Source organism: Vanessa tameamea, chromosome 16, assembly GCF_037043105.1.
Source record: "Vanessa tameamea isolate UH-Manoa-2023 chromosome 16, ilVanTame1 primary haplotype, whole genome shotgun sequence".
NCBI lineage: Eukaryota > Metazoa > Arthropoda > Insecta > Lepidoptera > Nymphalidae > Vanessa > Vanessa tameamea.
Window position 1 is genome coordinate 3,637,259 of NC_087324.1, and position 24,351 is coordinate 3,661,609.

Here is a 24,351-nt window from a genome sequence, read left to right on the forward strand (position 1 = left end):
GAATGCATTCGAAGCCAATAACACCACAACAGATGTAGGTAACATTTACGTAACGACATATTGCATCTGACGGCAAATTACATTTACCGTATGGTTTTCGTAAATATAATGTAAATATAAGGTCTCCATACTTACATTTCAAGCTACTTGGCTTCTTGCAAATTTCAGCAAAGGTAAACGAAATATGAAAATGATATGGACGTGTACAGTATCAAATGTTAAACAAAGAAATATGTTGTTTAATTTGTATAACATTTTTTTTTATTATTTCAAGATGCAATTCTTAAACAGCATATATAAATGACGTGATTTTCTCATTGAATTCGATTTAAAATACAGAAAACCTAAAAATAAAAAGCGATAAAACGCCGTGACCGTTCTAGTTACTAACTAATACGAATAATTAAACACTTACCAATTATACACAGACCAAAATAATATTCGGAAAATATATAAAAATTATAGTTTCCCTTTCTCTTACAGACTGTCGCCTTTGTCTCACGAAACGTATGACAAAGGAAAAAGTCTTCAAACCATGTAGCTTATTAACTATGTTGGTATTGTGATATAAATTTATTATTTAATGAACAGCCGACCCTTGTATGAATACGATATCGAACTTAGAGGGCTCATTGTATCAAGATGGCAAAGTACATATAATGATGGTATGTTTACAAACGTGATCGATATCATCTCCCTCTAAATTACCCAGTAATCTCAGGAGGTAATTGCTCAATTTACTTTAGACTAGGTGATACTATCAAATAACCACTTAGCGATTAAGGATGGCATGTACGTCATGATTTCAAGGTTGATGTATATTTAACACGCTTCGAAACTACATTTTAATTAAGCCTTTTCAAGGATTAATTACTGGTTACGAATTAATTTAAAATAAAGGTAATAAGATAAAAAATACGCAGTATTATATTTCGTATCAATCTAAAGAGTTTCAACTTATCGTCCGCCTCCTCAATTAATATTTATATGATTAAGTATCATTAATTAGCTGGAATATTTTTTAATGTAACCATGGCGGGGCCCATCCATACATATTTTATGGGTGATAAACGTCGCATCAGCAAAGATAATTATAAATGGAACGGACGCGGCCTAAATACTGGCACACGTGAACGACTATTTCCAGACAACGGGAAGGTATGTCAGGTACCTTTCGAAATAGCGCCTCCATTTCAATCTGTATTATCGCGGTTTTATATTCTGTGTTGTTTTATCGTTTATGGAGAGATCTAAATATAAAGTTAGCAGAATTTGTTTATTTTTTAATTATAATACTATATTCTACTAAAACAAATTTAGATATATGAGCATTTCCCAAGTGATGTATGATTGGCAAGGAAAAAACATTATTTTTCTGAAATATCAGTAATTTAATAGATTGTGGCACATTATTTTGAAATTACAATAAAAAGAAGCGGTATAATTGGACATCCCAACAATAGCTGCAGATATACACGAGAGCAAACTGGATGCAAATAACAAAAATCAATACGCCGAACGGGCTAACGCAGCAACTCAACATGCACGAAATTAACTATTCTCACCATTGTACCAGTACATATTGATAGCGTGATAACTGGCGAAATCCCAATTCCATTAAGACAATGGGCGGGAAATAACAAAGTAACAAAGAGCATATACGTCAAAAAGATGTATGATTTAAAAATTACGTGGTGTTTGAGAAACAACTTTATGCAGACAGAGTTCTCAGACGCTCTTACAGACGTATTCGTAATAGACAATAGATCATCTGACATCCGTTAAAGAACGCCTACTGATTAATAACTAGCTTGCAAAAGTCTACCTGCAGACACGGAAAATATAAGCATTCGTAAGATAACGTGATAAAAGATTTTTCTTCATATATTGTTAGATGTATAGAATTTCTAAGCAAGTGGTTGAGAGACTGAGTCCACGAGCTAGTGCTTGAGTGAACCTGTTGACCCAGTAAGAATCGCCGGCAGCAAAACTTCGTCTATCCCTGTTTCTAATGGGATTATGGGCCTTAAACAATGTTTTTATCAAACTTCTATTTTTAGGTTTGAAATAACTTTAAATATGATTATCACGAATGTAATATTTATCTTGAAAATACGCAGTATAGTATAGACATAAATGTTATATAAACAGAGAAAGTATATTCTGATGATTGTAGTTCGATAGTTTTAATCACGGGTACAATTTCGATAATTTTAAAATATACGAACTCACAATATAAATTTCGATGTCTTATATAAACATATGTACATAAATGCCTACAATAGCCTAAGTGCTTTGTTGAGGTAATCCTGTCATAATTTTCTTCCATAAGGTATACTATGTATATATACTATAAATTTAAGATTTGAAATTCGAATTTTTGGACCTATGGACTTACTGGAAAAAAATGATTGATTTATAGAATGACGATCAAATTATGTACCCGACAATATTAAAAAAGCTCCGAGAAAAAAGTAGACCGTGAATGGGGAAATTAATACAAAAAAAATGGCTATTGATATAGCAACCAAATTACGCTGCAACTGTTTATAGCGTCGACTAGGAGACGAATAAATTTAAAAATACCTGCAGATATATGTTTTAAAAGTCTGCATAAATACAAACAGCTCTGTCTAGACTGACACTACAGAGACGGACAACTTCGTTTGTAACAAAGACAGTCTTAGAAACTACAACGCTCATTAATGTAACAATGAGACAAATAATGTTCTAATGATGCTTTTCTTCATTTTGTATTCACGAAACATATTTTACCTACGTTGAAAATTAAATTAGATTTTTAAAATAATATTCTCATTCACACAATAAGTACTGATGGAAAATACACGAACTCCGCTTGTTTCCGACATTTCATTTCAGGCCTACGGAACAATACCGCAATCACAACGGAAATTTAATTTTGATTGCGATAGGTGAGTCGTTAAGAGACTAGATATTTACGATTGCATCTCTGATATCTCCAATATACTTTTGACAATCCATATGACTATGGGAATATATAAGGAATATGCACTAAGAAAAACATCTTAAGCAAATACTTCTATTTAGAATCATGATCATAATCATCTTTTCCCCGTTTATTCAGTGGATTTCCTAAAGCTTTACTAATTAAAAATATCGTGTAAGAATATTCGAGTTCATATTTGGCAACAAAACGGTAACCAGTAACCACTAAAGCAGGAACTAGGTTAATATCTCAAGAAGGCACTAAGAGGTACGAACTTATTGACCCAGAATAACGAGTAAATTTATCGAGAGCACCTATCGCTGAGATACTTGATATTACTCAGTGCTTGCAAAAATAGTATCAACAATAATCAATTATTATGATTTCATCAACATCGATGGACTAACTTTTCGCTTGTGGTTTCATTCGCTTTGATTAGACGATTTGTTTACTTGTTTATAATAAGGAGTTGAATTTTGTGAAGTTGGTATTGTATGTTTTGCTGTGTTCCAGTTTGACTAAGTGAGCTAGTATAATTACCGGGATAAGAGACAAACCTCTTAAGCTTTGTAGTCAGCGGCGCATTGATAGTTTAAGAAGTTGTTTCATTTTTTATCTATGGGTGATGGTAAACACTAACTAATAGGTGGTCCATTTTGTCGTCAAACTTAATATTTTACGGTAGGTATTCAATGAAAAACTCAAATAAAATTTTAACAATAATATTGTTACACATTTATAATCCATCCACAACTTTAAATAAGTTAATATAGAACTTACAGTACGTATACAGCGCCAACGATATTTATTTTATTAAAATTGTCGTCGCGTAAAGGGAATTTGCATACTGTTACAGCGAATGAAAATGCATTTCCATCCCTCATCTGTATGTTAATTCAATGGCCAAAACCTAGCAGCATTAATAAAACCATGGTATTATCATTACGATAATAATAAATAGTAGTATAATAAACTGTATATCTAAAATCATACATACATAGTACATAGTAGATATAGTATAGAAACAGTATTCGTACTTTTTAAATGTGTCTGTTTATAAACGACATTGCGCATTGTTAGGGCTTTATTAAATATTCCTTACTAAAACTACAATGATGTTTTGATTTTATTATTCATAATGTTGTTTATAAAACATTTGATCTTTTGTATTACATTGACACTACATTTTTGGTTCTATTGTTATGTGTTACATACACATAAACATAAAAGTACATTCTGGATACTTCTCGATTTTCTTTAATCTAAACTTCTAAATTTGATGTCAAATCCAATCTATGTAAGATCAAGAAGACATTAAACAAGTTAGACAACGTCTTTATTTGCAGGTTGTTTAATTTAATACAATGTATCTGCAAGCTGCAACCTGAACTCGGTGAAATAACGAAGTTCACTGTTTCCTTTTAAATGACGAACTTTTTATTCATTATGCATAAATTTAAATTGCAGAGTTCTAAGTGAACAAACCGTAATAGGACCATCTATTTGTGGTTTTCGTTATAATTTGGTAGCGTCCTATGAATGAAACTAATAGGTCTACTCCCATGTACGTGATAAAATCTCGTATAAGCTGAGGACACAGAATTGCAACTCTTTCTTTTCGTCTTGTCAAAGTGTATCATCGTATCGGCTGGTTCCTCGAAAACATTAGTTGCAAGGAAGTTGACAAATTTATGGCTCCGTCGCACCATACAACTTACTCCAATATCATCTATAGTCGCCATATTCTTCTTATAAAATCTAGCAAATATCTTATACATCGTCCTTTTTTGGAAATGTGGATGTGTCGAATGTAACGATTGCCAAGTGAAAGTTAAATTAGTGATAAGAGGTAGAGAAGTACAGAAGTAAACATAAATAATGAAGCGTGACGAAATTCCATTTGACCTAATCAAATGACCGAAAGTTGAAAGTTTATAGCTTGTGGCATTGTACGCAAAATGAATGATTTATCATACCTTTCAAAATTTTTTTTTTGCCCTAGCGGTTTTGGTATTGTCATAACCGAGTTTGTTACTCCAGTATAATCTTGTGTTTCGAAACTTTATTACAGAATAAAAAATCTGCGTGCTAGTATTTCTCTTTAAAAGTTGTGTCAAAAATAGTGTAAAGTGCCCCAGTCTTAAAACGAAATCGTGTTACCTATATTTTTTTTTTAATCTTAATTTTTTACTAACCAAGAAGCTGGATGTTATTGTAATGGGTCCGATTTTTGGAATTTCAAATTTTTGCAAAATTATGCATATCTATTTAATGTAAGTACGTCACATTGTAAATATTTTTTTTCGCTTATCCTGAGAAAATTAAGAAATTGGTTTACAAAAACATCAATATATATTAAAACATATTTTTACACCTAAAATTCCTGTCATCGCTAAAAATGTTCGCATTGATGTTTAGAACGTATATCTTTAAATAAATATGTTTAAAAAAACACAAATAAAATTTGATTATTTCATAAATACAACTTAAACTATGCATTTCCTCAAGATTTATATAGAGGGAATTCCGGATTCTGCTGAATCTATACCGAAAAGAACAGTAACATTTTCGGGGATAAAATATTTATGTCACACTTAAGTTCATATGATATATTATCTCAGTATATAGGTACAATATATTTATGCAAAATTAAGGAGGTGCTAGTCGTTTCAGAATCAAGCTTGGAATTTTATGATTAACTAGCCGTGCTTCGGACGGGATATCCCATCGGATACATATTACGAAACTCAAAGAATTTTCTATATTAAATATATTTTATTTTAAATAGAATATATTTTTGGCAGTTACAAATTTGTACACAATTTTTTATGACTAATTTCACCCCCATTGGTGATGAATTTTAATAAACACTGTCATAACTGACTTTAAGTTTCCATGTATATCCCCCATTAATGTTGAATTTTGAAAACAATGAATTTAAAATATAGAAATACACGAAGTAGTTCCCAGTTGCTATTGAGGATTTCTAGTTAACTTATAACTGACCCGACTCTAGGAATGAACCATGGTCTTCGGTATCTACGGAACCAGGTACAAGACAGACGAGTCAGTAAATCTACAAATGTTACACTGGTAATCAATAAAACTTAAGACATCGTTTCCTATTATATAAATTCTCAGAGATAATTGAAATTATATATTTAACATCTGTATTAGATAAAGGACGTTTAAATCGACATTTAACAACATTCAATTAAGTGTAAAATTACAACCGGATCCAAATGTAGATTCTACCGAAAATAAACAGCAAGAAACTCATTAGTTATTTTTCCACTAAATTAGTGGACACATTTAACAGTAATCAACTACGTAAAATTAAAGTATAAATACTCGTTTAATGAACTTAGTATTTTTTTGTCACGCTTTGACCTGTCTGCACTGCAAGAAGTAAGTATTAGCAGATAGTTGAATTGACAAAATATAAAAAAAGTAAAGCTTCGTGTAATAAAATTAAATCACTAGCGTCCCTTTTAGCATCTTCGTATGTAATATACGTATTACATACTTATTACATAGTTTTAATTACAGGCTCATATATAGAACAACATTCGTTTCGATCAAAGGTTTAAATTATTACGAGAAGTGAATTTATAATTTCTACTTTAAATACAGACATTTTGCGATTTAAAAAGGCCCTCAAACTTTCATGATGACGTCACAATTTCAAGTTTGCCCCAGTTTATACTAGCGATATTCACAGGCATAAATTGTAAATACGACGTTTCTGGTATCAAAGGTAAAACATTTGAAAAATTGTGGTATTCTATTACATAACATAAAAATCATACATAATCAGCCTGTAAATTTCCCACTGCTGGGCTAAGGCCTCCTCTCCCGTTGAGGAGAAGGTATGGAGCATATTCCACCACACTACTCCAATGCGGGTTGGTGGAATACACATGTGGCAGAATTTCGTTGAAATTAGACACATGCAGGTTTCCTCACGATTTTTTCCGTCACCGCCGAGCACGAGATGAATTATAAACACAAATTAAGCACATGAAAAATCAGAATTTATTTAATATAACTCAATTCAGATTACGCTTTTAACGTAATCAGATTATGTTAAGAGTGTGAATAAATGCTCAAAGAAGTGTTATTGACAAGATTCGTTCAGAATCGATAAATAATAAATATCAATTGAATTTATACTTATTAAGCTGTCTCCATAAAAGGAAAATTAACAACTTATGCGTTGTTAACACGCTTTGGTGCTAAATACTGCCTTTGTTACTTTAAAGTATTAACAATGTTGTAGTATTATTATTGAAAATATGGAAATCGTTTCAATTGAAATGCACAATTATTTTATATTTCACCGTTCAAAAATACTAATATTCATTCATTCAATAAATGATAAATTAATCCGATTAGATATTTTTTAAACAATTACGCACGAATTGTTCAATTAATTCTTGTTTATTTAGAGGTTTCTAGATTCTTTAGAGGTTAAGTTACACCCACTTAAGAATTTAGATGTACACAGTAAACAGAACATATAACATGTACTTTACTACATTAATCTTTATCCTTACTAATATTATTAAGAGTTAAGTTTGTATGTATGAATGTTTCTTACTCTTTCACGTAAAAACGAATGAATATAAAATTTTAATGAAAACTTTACAATAATAATGCTTATATATATCAGAATAGCACAAAGGATATAATTTATAAAGATATTGCGTGAATCATACCTGAAAGCCAACGCGAGCGAAGCCGCGACCGAGAACTAGTTATAAATAAAAATAAATAAAATACACTTTGCGAAGCGGCCAACGAATAGAATTATTAAATATTTTATAATACACCTCTTTCGATAACCAATATTTTGTAATATTATAATCGTTATCAAATTCCACACAACATTCAAGTAATCATTACAATACAATATTTTAAAGTTAAGTATCATGTTATTAGCAACTTATAAAAGGCAACGGAAATAATTATTACGAAATAAATTTTTGTACAATGATACACTATCCCTTAATAACGAAATACTCCAGACAACCTTACGGTTAGAGATATACAAAGAAATGGGTAGTGCCTTAAGCATATATTAACATAAAAATTACTAATAAATACTTACAATAAATTTAAATATATATTAACATAAATTAGCATTAAATATCTTAGAAAAACATACCTACAAAATCATTTACATTTAAATTTGGAACAACCGTTGCTCTTAAGCAGTAAAATCGCAAAGAATTCCGTGGACTGCTAAATGTTTACGCTTAGCTGCATCAAAATCTTATTTAGCGGTGTCAATGACTTCATATTTGTTGGAACCCATGTTATGTTATAAATTGGAAAGTTTTGAAAAAACCATGTTCTTTATAATAAGTTTTAAATAATTTATTTCATCTAGAAATTTATCTAGAAAATTCTATATTTGAAAGTATTCTATATAATTTGATTTTGTCATAACATGGTTAATACGTAAATAGTTAACCAGTAACAAATCACTCAAAACTTTTACTAGAAAATTCTTTATTCTTATTACATAATATTTAACGAGGAAAGAGCTGTGTTAGTCACGAAATTAAATTACAAGATGTCGGATAAATTATATATATAAACAAAATTCAAATCCAATAAAAAAGTAATTAAAAATTAATTGCACAAACGCATCAGAACACTCTTAATATATGTTTAGAAAGTAGAATAATCTTATCTTGTAATTTCTGCATCGTTCCTTTCTAACATCTGATACTTTTACAACAATTATTTATAATAAATCTTACATTTAGATTATTATATACGAGAATGCTACGTAACAAACAAAAATATTAAACAGTAAGCTATGATTATGGAAAACGTAAGTCATGAAGACGAAGGCAAAGAGAACAGCCATGTTATACCACCAACGCAACGAGCGTGGGTAGACCCACCATACAACTTATTGTAATATGGGCTCTTCGTTTCCATAGTAACTTTTGGGCTCATCGATCTTTAGGATATTTTATTTCTGTACAGACGATAAAAGTATTACTGAAACAACAAGCAAAAACTATATTCAGAAACCCAAATTCAGCATATAAAAATATAAATATTTAAATTTGGAATGCTGATTTTTATTAGGCTCTATCTATAGCAAAGGTTTAAGTTTCTGAGTGGGTTGATAAGCGTTTTGCATAGCCCGTAATGTGGTTTAATTTCGTCGACGTTCCCGTTCCTCCTGTTCTACTTTTACAAATAACGATTTTCGTTTACGGCCTTAGCTTGCGATTGGGCACCAACAAATGCATAATAGATGAGGTCTATAATAAAACCATTCAGTTTCCCGGTCATTGCCCCATTACAATATTTCTGGAATCTACTATTTTTAATCGGTGAATGGAGATTTAAAGAGCAATATCATGTTTTCCAAAATTTCACATAACTTTGCAAACTTATGTCTTTTTTGACTCAGAATATACAGGGTTATTGGTAATTCGAAGTATTCCCGTTAGGAGGTGATAGGGGTGATTATTTGCGATAATTTTAACCCCCATATGCATGCACCTTTTTTTGTTTTCAAGACATTTTTGTGGGAAAAAAATCAAAAAATAATTGAAATAATATCTTTTTCCGTCTCCCATTTTTAAATTTAAACCGATAATTATTGTTTTAATATTGACAAATAACCAGTGTTTATTAGTTTTTATAAATCAGAAGAAAAAAATAGATTTTAATTGATACTTTTTTTTAAATAATTTTTTTAAGTTGCATTTTTGACTTATTTTGAAAAAATCTAAAAAACGTTATAACTCAAAAATTTTTCACTTTTGCATTATGCATATGGGGGTTAAAATTATCGCAAATAATCACCCCTATCACCTCCTAACAGGAATACGTGGAATTACCAATAACCCTGTATATATATAATATACCGTTACCGCCAATACCTATTTTTTTTTTTAATGTTTCGTTTGTCTAATGGCTAACTTGTATTATAGCTGGCCAATAAAAGGTTTTACTCCGAATTCTCAGTAGTGGCTTGAATTATCAGTGAAGTCCCGTTCCTCAGAAAGCACTTATGTAAAGACATCGGTCGATGATAATTGGTCTCTACGAGTGGGAAGGAATAACGTGCTGCTGTGTTGGCGCACACATTTGTGCAGAATGGCCGCCGTGGTCGGAAGCGGTCAGGAGGACATCAAAAGGTTGGGAGGTAGTATCCCTACCTAAATCATGCGAAAGTATGTTTGTTTGCCCTTCTTCATGCCACAACAGATAAACGAAGCGACGTCATTGTTTGCATAGAGATAGTTTATAGACCGACAAGAGATTTATGCTACCCGAAAATAGTTTTATCTCAAAAAAATATTTTTTTCAACTCATGTGGGAGAGATCTGTAGCGTTATTAAATGATAATTTGATTTTCATGATAGAAAGCTTTTGATGAAATGCTATAAACTTGTAGTAACACAAAGCAAACTTTTGTCTCGGAAAAATGAACAATTTCGTGGGGCAACTATGTATAATTATATATTATTCTCTATCATTAACTAAGCATAAATTATTTACATGAGCTCTAAATAATATTATAATGTCCATACAATACTGTTAGACCTAATGCAAATTTTAATCAAATCGACGTCAGGCGAGTTCGCTGAATCATTCCTCTTTAATTAGAACCGGAATCGTGGTACCGTTCGGACACCTCTCCATGTAACCGAATGCGTACTGTTCCACGAATGCATCGTTTAAACTCCGATGCGTGAATCAATGGCCGGTCGCCCACCCATCTATTGTTGCGAGGTCTTTTGTTTACCAACGTTTACACTCGTCAGTATACTTCTCAGAGACCAACATTAACTGGTGCAAATCGTAATCAATAACAAATTTATGCTAGTATTTTTCGCTATTTTACACGTAGATACGTGTAAAGGCTTATTTAAAATTTGATAAGTTAATGTTTAAGGGAAATGAAAATCAATTCGTAGAATAGATACTTGCTGTGATAATCCTTGGGAAGATTAAGCGACTTAACTGATTAGAACGTAATTAGTTAGCGATGTTATAGATTGCAAGCGTATTGGATTAGTGATGCGTTAATGGTTTTGCGATTATTTAAAGAGATAACCTTTTTATAACACTCAATCAATGTATAATTTTCATGAAACACTTTCAAAATGTTATGAAATCATTATTATTATTTATTATTTTAGAATTCGAGCGTTTCGATGTTTAAAAGAAAATGTTCAGAGGAAATGCTTTCTTGTCCCACTTTTGCCGGTTCGTCGGCCATTTTCGCGTTTATTACAAAACGGATTGCTTCGTCGATCATATGTGAAGTTTGCCTGAAGCTGTCGTTTCCGATTCGAAAATATATTAAAAAAGAGAATTTCTATTTCTGCAGCTTGCAAACAATATTTATAGGCAAAGGTATGATGTACGTGAATAAAAAAAAATGTTCTTTTAGGTCTTACCTATTTTCTTCTAAATTAAATCAATACTAATGAAATAAGAAAGGATCTCTTTGCCCAACAATGAGATATTTGTTGAGTATATATTTTCTCATAACAAATTTTACATTTATTTTTTATGTTTATTTGCCTACATTTCAAATTTAATTAATTAATTTAAAATATTTATTTAAATTTATAACATTTTTGGTACTATCAGGCGACTATCAAGTTGGTGTTTAGTATTAGGTTTATTATTAAGTATGAAAATAATAAAATAATTAGTATTAAAATTTAAATCACTTTTAAAGTAACCATAGCGAAAATGAATTTAATCATTATTTATGTTTATGATTTACTGTCTCTATTTTTTAAAGCAAATGCTTATTATTGTTATGACCACGTGATCATAATAAATAGAAAATTAAAGGTCACAATGTGGCGCCTTTTACGGCGCCGGGGCGTCGCTAGATGGATACGGAATGTCGAAGATGCAAGGATACAACGATATGTCATCGACCTATTTGCGCAACGTAATAAAAAGTCTAATATGAATAAAACAAGTCCATTTCATACCAAGAACAAACATATTTATAAAGAAGTTTATTGTTATAACTCTGAAAGGCTTATTTCGGTAAGATATTTAGGTAATAAAATAAATTTACAATTATGTAGGTATTTAAATCTTTAGTCGCATAAAACGTTATATTATGTGACTGATGTAACATTTTTTTTTTTTTTGTTTTTAAATTATTTATCATTTGATGTGTGAATTTATTTTTATATCCGCAATTTATACTTAATTTTTTTTTACTTTATTATTTATTCAGTCACCAAAACAGTATAATAATATTATAAGTACATTTAACAATATTAAACTCAATGATTCCTACCAACTTATACATATAAAAACGATATACCTAATATTTATTAACTTTATTTAATAAATAGGAGAGTATTTTTATTTAAAATTTTAATACTTACATATATTAAAATGTAGTGATACATTGATAGATACACCCAAATAATTTGTTTTACTTCGATTTTTAAGTGCTAAGCTAATTTTATTAATAATATGTCTTTTCTTTTAAATATTAGAAAAACTGATGTTTTGTAGATATACTAAATATAATTGATATTTTTCAAAGTATATAGTTTACGCCAATGTTAATTCGGAGATTCATTAATTAAAAATAACATATTAATTTGTTATTTCAAAAATAAATAAAACGATTGACCCTTCAATAATATTATGTCCGTAACCAAAACTACAAAACACCGTTATGTTGTAAGTCATAATTAAATAATAAAATTTATAAACAAACTTACTGCTTTTGATGATTATTGTGACAGCAACTTTGCAAATGATAACTTATAACACGTTGTAAACAGTTGTAAAATTTTAACCTACCGATCAAAAAAGATTTACTATAGAGTTAAAGTATAATAATATAATAATAAATTTATAAATGTAATATCAACAGTGTTTATAAATTGACATATGAATCCTCGACTTCACAGCAAGTTTCACATTTCAATTCATAGATAATAAGAATGTCACAGAGAAAAAAGTAAACTAGAAATAGAAGATATAAAATACTTTAAGACTTAATTTATCTATGAAATATGTGTTTTATTGTAATAATAAAAGATTTTTACTTTTGTAAAATTTATGCCATAGTAGTATATGTAGTATGTGTGTTTAACGAGTTCTTAAAATAATCTTTATGTAAATAAATTATTATTTCATTTCTTTTTTTTAAATCCTAATATTTTTGAATTAAAATTATGAAAACATTATGATTTTTCTTAACCATAGAAAAGCACCGCCATTTTATCCAATCATCTGTCTAATTGTCAATGTCATTATTAAAATTCAAGTCAAAAAATATTGTCAATAAAAAGCGCTAATTTAAGATTTTAAGCTTATTTACCAATTAATAAATCAATTAATGCCAGATTTTATTTTAATAATAATTTATGTAATGTTCTGAGTTTATATTTCTCAGTCATGGAAGAAGACAGTAATTATTTATAACACATGTTTGATTTAATAAAAGTTCGACTTTAGTTAAAAGTTTGATTTTCTTTCAGAACTTATAAGAAAGAAGAAAAAGGCATTAAATGGTAGCAATAGACGTACTTTAGCTGAAGCTTACAATGATTTAGCAACTTATTATTACAAACAAACTCGTTATAGTGACGCATTAGAAGAGTATAAAAATGAGGCTGCTGTTTGTAAAGATCTCGGGCTTCGTATGGAGTGGGGCACTTGTAATAGGATGATAGGAGAGATGTATATGCTTATGGCAGAGTTTGATAAGGCACTTAAGTACGAAGAACGTCATTTAGGTAAAGTTTTATATTATACAATGCTATTCAAAACAAATTACTTGAAGATTTTTATACCTCAAATATTGCCATTTTAAAATCAAAAACTTCAAACTGCATTCTTTTAATTAATGCAATATATTTGTTTATGAAATACTTTATAAATCAATATAAAAAATACTTATTACTTTACAGCTGTTGCAAAAGAATTAAACAATTTAGTGGAAGAACAAAGAGCAATGGCTACGCTTGGAAGGATATATTTGTTGCGCGGGCAGAGCTCTGCTGAAGATGGGGAAGCAAAACAATCACTAACAGCAGCAGAGAAAGCATTCATGAAGAGCTTAGTGCTCTGTGAAAAGTAAATATGCTTTAATACTATCTGATTGATGTTTGATTGTTTTTAATAATTTAATAGTTTTACTTTCATTATTTGCAATTTGCCTTTACTATTTATTACTAATATAGTTTCAATGGATAAAACTGGTATTATAAATAAAATATGGTTTCACATATTTAGTATATAAAGTAATTTTTGTTTTTCTATTTAATATGTTTAAATAAAATTTTCTAGTGCCTTAAAAAAATATAAGCATTAAAGACTATTTCTTTAAAATTTAATTCAAACAAATAGGAAAAACCCCTGGACTGGACCTTTCCGTCTTTGTTTACAGTTTATTATGAAAATGATTCAAGAACATATGAACACCCTTACCCTACAAAGGGATAAAGTTGATTTTTTCCCTTCAAAGGGATAAAGTCTGTCCTTGGGATTCAAGCTTGCTTTGTACCTAATTTAGTCATAATTGGTTCAGTGGTTTAACTGTAACAGAACATATATAATTATTGCTATGGATTAATTTATAACTACCAATAATTTTATTTATTTTTGAAGTGAAACTTCACTCAAGTGACAGTATAATCTTTCTGCATCAAGTATTACTTAATGAAATATTATTGCACTCAAATATTACAATAAGAAAAAGCGAGAGAGCTACATTATCTCTCTCACTTTCAATTATGAAATATTCTACAGGTTGAATGGCAAAATAAACAAAACCGAATTAATGGATATGAGAGCCCGTCTGCTCCTTAACATTGGAGTAGTACAAGAGCACCTAGGACATTTAGACAAGGCAATCGACTGCATACATAAAGCTATAACAATTTGTTCAAATCAGGATCTTTATGAAGTTCTTCACAACTGTTACACCACAGAAGCTTTATTGCATAGTAATAAAAAAAAAGATTATGCCAAAGCTTTGAGTTGTTTGAATAAAGCTTTGGGAGTTGCCAGTAGACTTGAAGACAAGGTATGAATTCTTTTATCTATATTTAAATTGATCTACTGCTATTTCAAATAACACATTGCTAACATTTTATTGAAAATGATTTATTGAGTATAATTATAAGAAAGCTTATCAAGTAGTCTTGGAGATCACAAAATATTCAACATTTATTGATTATTTATTTACTTTATTGAAGGCTGGCATATAGCTAACCATTTATATATTATTTTCAAATCTTATGGTGATTCCCTAAATAGTTCAATATTGTATTTATTGACAGAAAGTTGGATTGATAAATAGCTAAAATCAAAGTTCTATCATTGTTTATCTATAATCTTATTTTTCAGGTCATAAAATCATGTGAAACTTTATCCACTAAGGGTGATATATTGTGTAAGATGTCAGATTACCAAAGTGCAAAGCAAGTTCTCCTGAAAGCCTGGAAATTAAAAACTCCCGATGAAGAAGAGAGAGAAAACATTGAGTCTAATCTTAAAGTTGGTAAGTTAGATTTCTTTCTCTTATTTTGAAGTGATAGTTCTAAGTAATATTTAATATTTTGTTGTAATAATATTCAGTAAATCAATTTTAAAAGTAGTTTAAAGTTTTTTCCTGATACATTCCTGAAAATACTTAAAATACTACCAAAATTGTTGTTTATTGTACATGGCACAAGAATGCCAGAGACAGACAGAAACCTTTAATTGTTTTAGAACCAATATATATTTGTTAACTTGAACTGTCTTACCTATACAATATATTTTATCTTCACCACAGTTGCTGCTATATGTTATACAGAAGACTTACTCATATCCACGGATCCATCAGACCATAAAACATTTAAGATGCTCTATGAGAAACTCGGAGATGGTGCTTGTCATTTGAGAAACTATGCTGGAGCTGTTGAGTACTATTTGAAGATGTTAGATCATGCTGAAATGTCCGGGGACTGTGGGAAGACATTGATTCCTATTTACGTCAGGTAAACACGAGTTTATGTTATTGAAAAGAACCAAGACATTTCAGAACAGTATATAGAGTCAACAAATATTCCCAAAGAGCTTTGGCATCAAACAAGTGACTGCCTAAGTCAGCTAAATGTTACAATTAGATAATTGTTTGTTTTCCAAATATTGTTAACAAAAAAATTTGGACGTTTTTAAAAGGATGTTAAAGATATTGATTGGACTATGAAATTAACAAATACTTCGTATTTCATGGACATTTATCATGGACTAAGAAGGTTTTCTGTAAAGTTAAAATTCTCCTTCCATGTAAATCAGTTTTATCATCATTTTTTAATTGACAATTCAACCATAATTTCGAAAAAATGTATAAAGATTTATATGACAAATAGATAAGTTTAAATTGTGTTTTTACAGTTTGTATCAAACTTATAAAGACATGGGATACTACAATGACGCCTTACAATATTACTACAAAGAATATGAACTCATAAAAGATGTTGCGAAGGAAGCATACACAACATTATACAATATCGCCGAAGTGTCGTTCCTCGCTAAGAGACCATATGATCAGATCGAGAAAGCTTGCTATGATGCTAGAACTGCTGTGAGTAATGATTTACAAGATATTGCAATTACAAATATTATATTATCATTATATATATAAGTGTTCATGAATTTAAATATTCATTAATTAAATGTTTTCCTAAGATAGAAAAATATGTTTATTTTCTTTTATGAGGACTGCTTTTTTGAATAATTATTAATAATAACATAACATAGTGGTTAGAACGCGATATTATTATGTTAAAAATAATTGAGACAATTATAATATTTTCAGGCAAGAGATTGGAATAAGAAAAAATATGAAATCAGAATCTTAAAGAATCTTTTAAAATATCAAGATGAATACAACGAGATTGACAAGATGGAGCTAACGAAAACTGAGTTAAGGGCTTTAGGATATGACGATTTCGATAACCTGGACCAATCGGAAGATGAACAGAGTTCCGTTGGCGGAGGGGACGAAGATACACACATCGGAGATGATATATGCCTTGAAGATTTGACAGGTCTCTTTTTCAAATTTTCTCTCAATTTTCCTTTTTAAAAACATTAATAGTATTTTATCAGTTTTCTTAATTTTTTTTTATATTTCCTAATCGCTATAGAAATTTCATATATGCTACCTATATGTAATTATTATACTATAATTTAGAAGATAAATATTTGTATGAAGTCAATGATATCCGGTTTTGCTGGTCCTTCGATCCGGTCAAAGTAACATACATTTTTTTTTTGGGCAACATCACATACATTACTCTGATCCCAATCCCAATGTAAATAGCTAAAGCACTTGTGTTATGGAAAATCAGAAGTAACGACGGTACCAAAAACACCCAGACTCAAGACAACATAGAAAACTAATGAACTTTTTCTACATCGGCTCGGCCGGGAATCGAGCCCGGGACCTCCGAGTGGCGTACCCATGAAAACCGGTGTACACACTTCTCGACCACGGAGGTCGTCAACATGTTATGTATAATATATTTCTTCAATCAGATCTGTCCGACACTAACGAGGAGGATTTGAAGGAAACTAAACACGAAACTCGCAGAAGAGGCAAAGGATTCGCCATCAAGAAGAATATGAAAGGGGAGACACAGTTGCATGTTGTAAGTGTACATGTAATAACTTTTATCTACCAAAAAATTTTCTGTTTCGTTATTATGTCTAATATCTATGTATTCAGTCTATCAAATTCTACTATTGGGCATAGAAATAATAATAATAAATAGCCTTATCCAAGCTGCGATAAAACTCCATTCTGCCCCGTCTAATTGATCCATTCGGCTGATCTTCGATCCCATTCTTAAACTAGTCTGCTCTATCGAGCTTACGATGTACAAGATAGTCTACAGCCATTTAAATTACAAATTAGAAAATTAGGTCGGATACTATGATGCCTCCAGCATCGGATAGGTCTGACCCCAACGAGTCGAGTTCGCCATTCGTGTTCAGCAGAATAATTGCGGACGATCTTGTTACGGCAACAAAATTTCAGATTTTTTCACAACCTTAGGAACAGTATGCTGCTGTGTTGAAAATTGATCGCAATAAATTACTCAAATGCATTCAGGCCTGCATATCCGGCAACAAGCTGCTAGTGGAGCGCCTGCTGGGCAAGGGCCACCCGGTGAACGTGCGAGACAACGCGGGCTGGCTGCCGCTGCACGAGGCCTGCATACACGGGCGCCTGGAGGTGGTCCGCTTACTCATACAGCTCGGGGCCAGCGTTAACGACAGGGGCGGGGTCAACTGTGACGGTCAGTCCACTTGCACTATATTTAACGGTGTTATGGCTGTCGTGCCGTACCAAATCCTACCATGGGACTTATAGTCACATACATACTTTTTAGTCCCCAACCGCTAGGCAAGTTTCTTTTGAAGAGGGTGTTTGGTTTCAATTTCATATCGCGGCTCCATTATTTTTTTATAAATATACATGTGGTACAATTCCATCTTACAAATGCAGTTTGTTCAAAACTTTTTCCTTCGCCGCTAAATCCGAGAAATATTCAAATCAATTTATTTATTTAATTAGTGGTGCTTACCCAAATATGAACTTGAGATCTATGGTTAAGTTGTTTTTGTCATGTGTTCGACTATATATATGGGACGTTTTAGAATATATCTATAATGGATCAAAAAAATTTGCTCGCTATGTTAAGCACCGAGTTGATTCCGCTATCTATTAAAACATTATCTGTTCCAAATGATTAGGATATTATGACCTTTAGAAACTGCGTCTCGCGGCAATGGTTATCCGTAGTGTCAGAAAAATAATCACATGAATATATAATATGAGAACTAACAACATTTTGAACGTTTATAAATTATATAACTGGTACCATTGATAACAATATTTCAGGTATAACACCGCTTTACGATGCTGCTAGTAACGGTCATTTAGAAGTGGTACAGCTATTACTAGACAACGGAGCCATACCGACTCTTAAAACAGACTTTGGTGAAACTCCACTTCAAGTACTACAAAAATGGCGAGCAGGCACGATCCTTACGAAGGATGAAGAAATCTTGTATAATAATATATTCAATAAAATCAATAATCTTATTGACAAGACAAATCCTTCAGAGGCAATACTGAACAGATCGAAATCTAAAACGCCCGTTAAGCCTATTCAAGATAAGTCTCCTCCAAGCACGTCTAAAATGACAAGCAGGATAAAGGAACTGTATTCGCCAGCGTTTAAAAGACGTAATATTATTGACGACGACAGCGATGATGAAATAAACATGTCACAAAATGTGAGAAATCAAACGGCCTTTCCATCAGACTCTAACTCCTCCGACGAAGAAGAAAATAACAAGAAAGTAAATAGCAAAACATCAGGAGTCAAAGAATACAGAAGTGCTATATCCGCTCTAAGAAATAGAAACTCAGATTTGCCTGAAGTTGATGTTAAGAAGTCAAAAACCAAACCAGCTTTATTAAACCCCGATGAAGTCGACGACGATTGGTTGGATGATGATATCGGTATTATGAACAAGACGAAGAAACGAAAACTTAGCGACCCGTTAACTATAGTAGCCAAAAAAACTTCAATAGACACCTTGAAAGATAGCATAGACAATATTAACAAAATCAGTCCTTTAACAGATAATAATTTTCACTCAACGAGGAAATCACGCATAAGTGAAATCATAGATCACAGTGAAAACAGTTCGGATTCCGATCAATTTCAAATAAACGAAAATGTTTGTCCGATGAAATCGATTGAATCTATGAGAAATATAACGAGGGAATTTGATAATTCAAAGTTACAAGATACGAGAGGCAACATGAGACGTCGATGGAAAAGACAAAGTACATTATTGAAAGCAGGTTTTCAAAGAAAGAAGTCTGATTTGGACCAATCAAGCAACAGCGGCAGTGATACAGAATTTTCAATTAAAAAAACAAAGCAACGGATCCAAACTGGAACGTTTTCTAGACATCCGTCGAATGAGAACTTTAATTACACGAATTCCAACGATGGTTTCAGTATCATGCAAAATATCAATCCCAATATTGTGCAACCAATGAACGTGATACAGCCAATAAGTATAATGCAGTCTAAAAACGGTAGAGCGATGCAAACCCAAATATTGCCTCCAGCTGCTGTTAAAGTTAAAGTTGAGGACAAAGTTTTTCTTATATCTTTGAAGTTGGATATGATAAACAAACTAACAATCAGCTGGCTGGTTGAGGAAGTTAAATCAAGATATTATAAGTAAGTTATTTTAAATTTAAATTGTATAAATGACATAGTATAGACAATAATATATATAATAATGATATATTATAAGTATTAACAAATAATGTTCAACGATTTTGGATTATGTAAATATGTAATAGGCTCTTTGACTGGGTTTTAAAATGCATTTTATATTATTTTTGGTTAAGGAACCCAATAAAAGTTGTTTTTTTTATTCTAGTACTTATTTGCTGAAAAATATCAAAATAAAACTTCCATATTTAATAGCGCGCGAAAACGCTACTTTGACAATACGGCGGTGCAATGGAGTCGGTGACGTCACTTGCCTGTATTGTAATCTGTGGCATAAGTAATCCACATACAGTAGGTAAACGAGGTTAATAAGCAAGTGACGTCATCATAAGCCCGACCAATCGGGAGCGTTTTGTGTCACGTGACAAACGTTTAAAAAAATGCATTTTTATTTATGGATTTTTGAATAAATTAATTATTATTTTCAACTTTCGTTGATAAATAACCATTTATAAACTCATAATTTATACTGATTACAATAATTGACACTTTATTTTTCGCATTGTCAAATAGCCTATTGCGTCTTCTACCGAGGTAAAAAGTATTCTGCATATTCTTCTCAATATTAATTTCATCAAAATCATTTCATCGAGAATTATATTTTTCTCCTGGGTAAAAGCATATTTCGCTCTTCGGTTCATAAACAGTCACTGTTTTTTATGTCTAAAAAGTAGGCGGACTGGCAAGGGGCGGTAAGTGGTCACCACTGCCCTTAAACTTTGGTACCGCACTAATATTAACCATTTCTCATATCTCCGATGCGTCACCATAGTACTGTGTCTCACTCAACGCTCAAACTAAAACAAAAAAATACTAAGTATCACTTGCTTGCACCAAGTTCTATGCAAAACTCGTTGATCCGTATCTTCATTGCTACTTAAAATAATACCATGCCGACATTTTGGATTAACAAAATTTTGTAATTTTTCAGAATAACAGGGGTCCGTCCGGTATTTAGTTTGATGACGTCTGATGGAGCGATTCTGTCAGAAGAAGATCCACTAAGCCTAGTTCTCGCATCTCCTGAATTAAATACTTGTATCACGACTTTTAAAGCCTCACCCGCTGAAGAGAGATACCTTGAGTGCTGTGACGCTCTGGATATACGTAAGTTATTAATGAATACTTACTATTTTTAAAATTCCATATCAAGTGACGATTTTCTACACATTGTGTCTAGAAATGTTCTGTATTAATAAAATTATTAGTTACACTCCGTCATACTATTCTTAAAAAGGAATATTTACGTGTGCTTATAAAACTATTAGATCTGATCAATATTCATTTTATACTTATATGACGTTTTATAGTAGAGGTTAATTTTATTCCTTTTAGCATATTTAAATAAAGCTTGTCTTATAAAAAGTTTTTTTTTGGTATAATTCCTTTCAATTAAATCAGATACTTAGCCTATTGATTGTTAGAATTGGTTGAGGAGATTAGTCATAGGGAACTATATAATTAAATGTAAAGAAAAATATCGATTTTCTGGGTTGAATGGTTTAGGTCTATCGGTATTTTGTAATAATGATATCAATCGATAAATATTGATTACAGCCCCGTCCGAAGAAATTCAACAAGCTGTCGGAAGAAGTCATACCACCCGAAGACTCGCATTAGGCTCAGACACACTCTCGCCCTCACAGATACGTCCCTTATTCAGAGCACTTACACACCAAACTCACATCACAGCCATTATGTTACCTAACAACAACATAGGAGATGAAGGCATGAAATATCTAACAGAAAGTATGTGTACAATGAAACATTTGACAATATTAGACATTAGCAGAAATAACATAAGCGGCGATGGCATAAAAATATTACTTAACGCATACGAAAAAGCAACAAGACCTGTTTGTCAAACATTAGAAGACATAGATTTGAGCGGGAACTCTATAAGCGATGATGGATTTAAATCAATATTGAAATTGAGCCAATATTTAAAAATTAAAGTTTTGAAGTTAAATAGTTGTAATATAACTCATAATGCTGTGCCTGAAACGAATAAGTTGCGGGGAAACTTAGATTACTTGGAGGTTTTGGACATAAGTAATAATCCAGTGAGACAAACTATGATTAATTGTTTGATACCAGTGTTAAATTCTAATGTATTGACGGATCTGGAGTTGGATAATGTGGGAGTTGAAGGTAACGTGGCTGGGTGTATAGCTAGCTTCATGGACACTGCTAAGGATTTGAAAATAAGAAGATTCAGCCTTTCAAATTGTAAATTAGTCGATGGACAGTTCATGCGAATATTCAGGTTCGTATTATGCAATTGTATGCATTGAATTACCTTTTTATTATGAAAACATTCTAATTTTATTGTTATCAATACATATTTGCTTTGGTATGTCGTCTTACTGATATTATAAATAATTCTTTTTTTTTTTTAATATAATTATTCATTACATAAAATAATATTAGTAAGAAGTCATTGCAGTGTAAAAAAAAAATATTTATACAGATAAATATTAAAAAAGATCAGTTCTATAACTGTTTATAATATAACATATAATCCATCTAAGTATGTGACATACAAGTGCTCGGTATAATGGATAATATGCACGCTCACTACTATTAAGTAGTTAAGAGTTTTAATAGCTTCTTATCCTGTTAAAGTATTTAAAAAACATTACTTGGATCATGTAATTCAATATTCTTAATATATATATAATTTTCCAGATGTCTCGGCCGGGCCAAGAATTTACAATCAATAACATTAAAAGACAATAATTTAACATTTATCGCATTGAAAAAATTACTTCAACGACAGCCACCAGTTCCGGTAATAAATCTCGAGGGCTGCCATGACATATTCAAATATTCCCCGGATTCGGATTTTAAAGTTTGGCTTCCGGCGATCGACTTCGGAAGATGTGTTCCAGAAATAAATGTTACTCCAATATCTAAAACCGACGAAGAGAGGGAGAGCTTTAAATTGTTTTCTAAAACTTGGTTAAATTGTTTTAAAGGTAGAGGTATGATTGAACATGGCGATGGAGGTGTTACGAAATTTACAGCAAGATAGTTTCAAAAGCAAGGTTGATTGATTAACATCAATCTGTTAAATCCTAATATTGACTGTGCGGAGTTCGCACGCCTTTTGCTTATAAATAAAATAGAAAATATGTACCTTAAAATCTAACAGACCGTTGATATGATAGAGTATTTTGAAAAGACTTCTGTGTAAATTAGACAATATAACTAAAATAGTTTAATAATAATTTTATAAACTTACGCGATAGACAAATTGCTAAGGAGTAATTACCTTTTTTATTCAGTACTTATATTGTTGTGGTCAATTTCGTTTTACATATCTATATACAGTTTTTAATTAGTGACTAGAAGTAATTGTCTTTTTTCCTTTTTAACTGGGTCAAATATAAGAAATTCAAGCCTGATTCACCAATTCATTAATTATATGAGATTAAAATTTGTAAAAATCAATAGCTCTATTCTTTGGCTCAGAGTAACAATAAAATAATGTATTTGTAATAATTTAAATTTTGTTATAGTGCCTTTTATTATTAATGAATAGCTTAAATATTAATTCTTTACTAAAATTATAAATACATATTTGTAATTAAATATTTTGTCGTAAATTTTGTTTTTTAATTATTTTCATATTTTGAGTTGTAAATATATAAAAATCATCAGAAAATAAAAGAATCTTCATGTCATCGGTTTTTCTACTTGAATAAAGAATATTCTGTTAATACCGTGTGTGTCAGATTTACGCCTTGATCGAAATAAAGGAGAAAAAGGTAACTATAAAATAATGTATTTGTACACCGATTTGTTCCAATTTAAAATTTATTATAATGACTAGCTTAAATATGAATTTTTTGCTTTAATTGTAAATATTATTCATAAAACATTTTTTTTATACGTTGTTTTTCAATTATTTTAAATTTGGACTTGCAAATATAAAAAAAATATCTAAAAGCTTAAAAACTTTATATAATCGATTTTTCTGATTGAATAAGGAATATTCTTTTTAGTGTGTCAGTTTCATTTATGCCTTGA

The 24,351-nt window shown here is 30.8% G+C and overlaps 2 protein-coding genes across 3 annotated transcripts in view; one reads left to right on the forward strand and one right to left on the reverse strand.

The window, feature by feature from the left end:
• The window catches only part of Src64b (Src oncogene at 64B), a 76,831-nt gene extending 63,925 nt beyond the window's left edge, over positions 1-12,906 (reverse strand). For both annotated transcript variants that reach the window (XM_064217236.1, XM_064217235.1), the window contains exon 1: positions 12,712-12,906. The gene's annotated coding sequence lies outside the window, so the exon portion shown is untranslated. The remainder of the gene's footprint in view (positions 1-12,711) is intronic.
• A 362-nt stretch (positions 12,907-13,268) lies between these two features.
• On the forward strand, positions 13,269-23,775 carry LOC113393981 (tonsoku-like protein). Its single transcript, XM_026631132.2, has 14 exons — positions 13,269-13,406; positions 13,477-13,734; positions 13,909-14,074; positions 14,750-15,026; positions 15,350-15,503; positions 15,780-15,984; positions 16,385-16,574; positions 16,809-17,040; positions 17,531-17,643; positions 18,108-18,294; positions 18,900-20,262; positions 21,251-21,426; positions 21,877-22,585; positions 23,008-23,775. Exons 1-14 carry the CDS (start codon positions 13,394-13,396, stop codon positions 23,351-23,353), a joined length of 4,389 nt encoding a protein of 1,462 aa, XP_026486917.2. The 5' UTR covers positions 13,269-13,393; the 3' UTR covers positions 23,354-23,775.
• Positions 23,776-24,351: the final 576 nt, after the last annotated feature.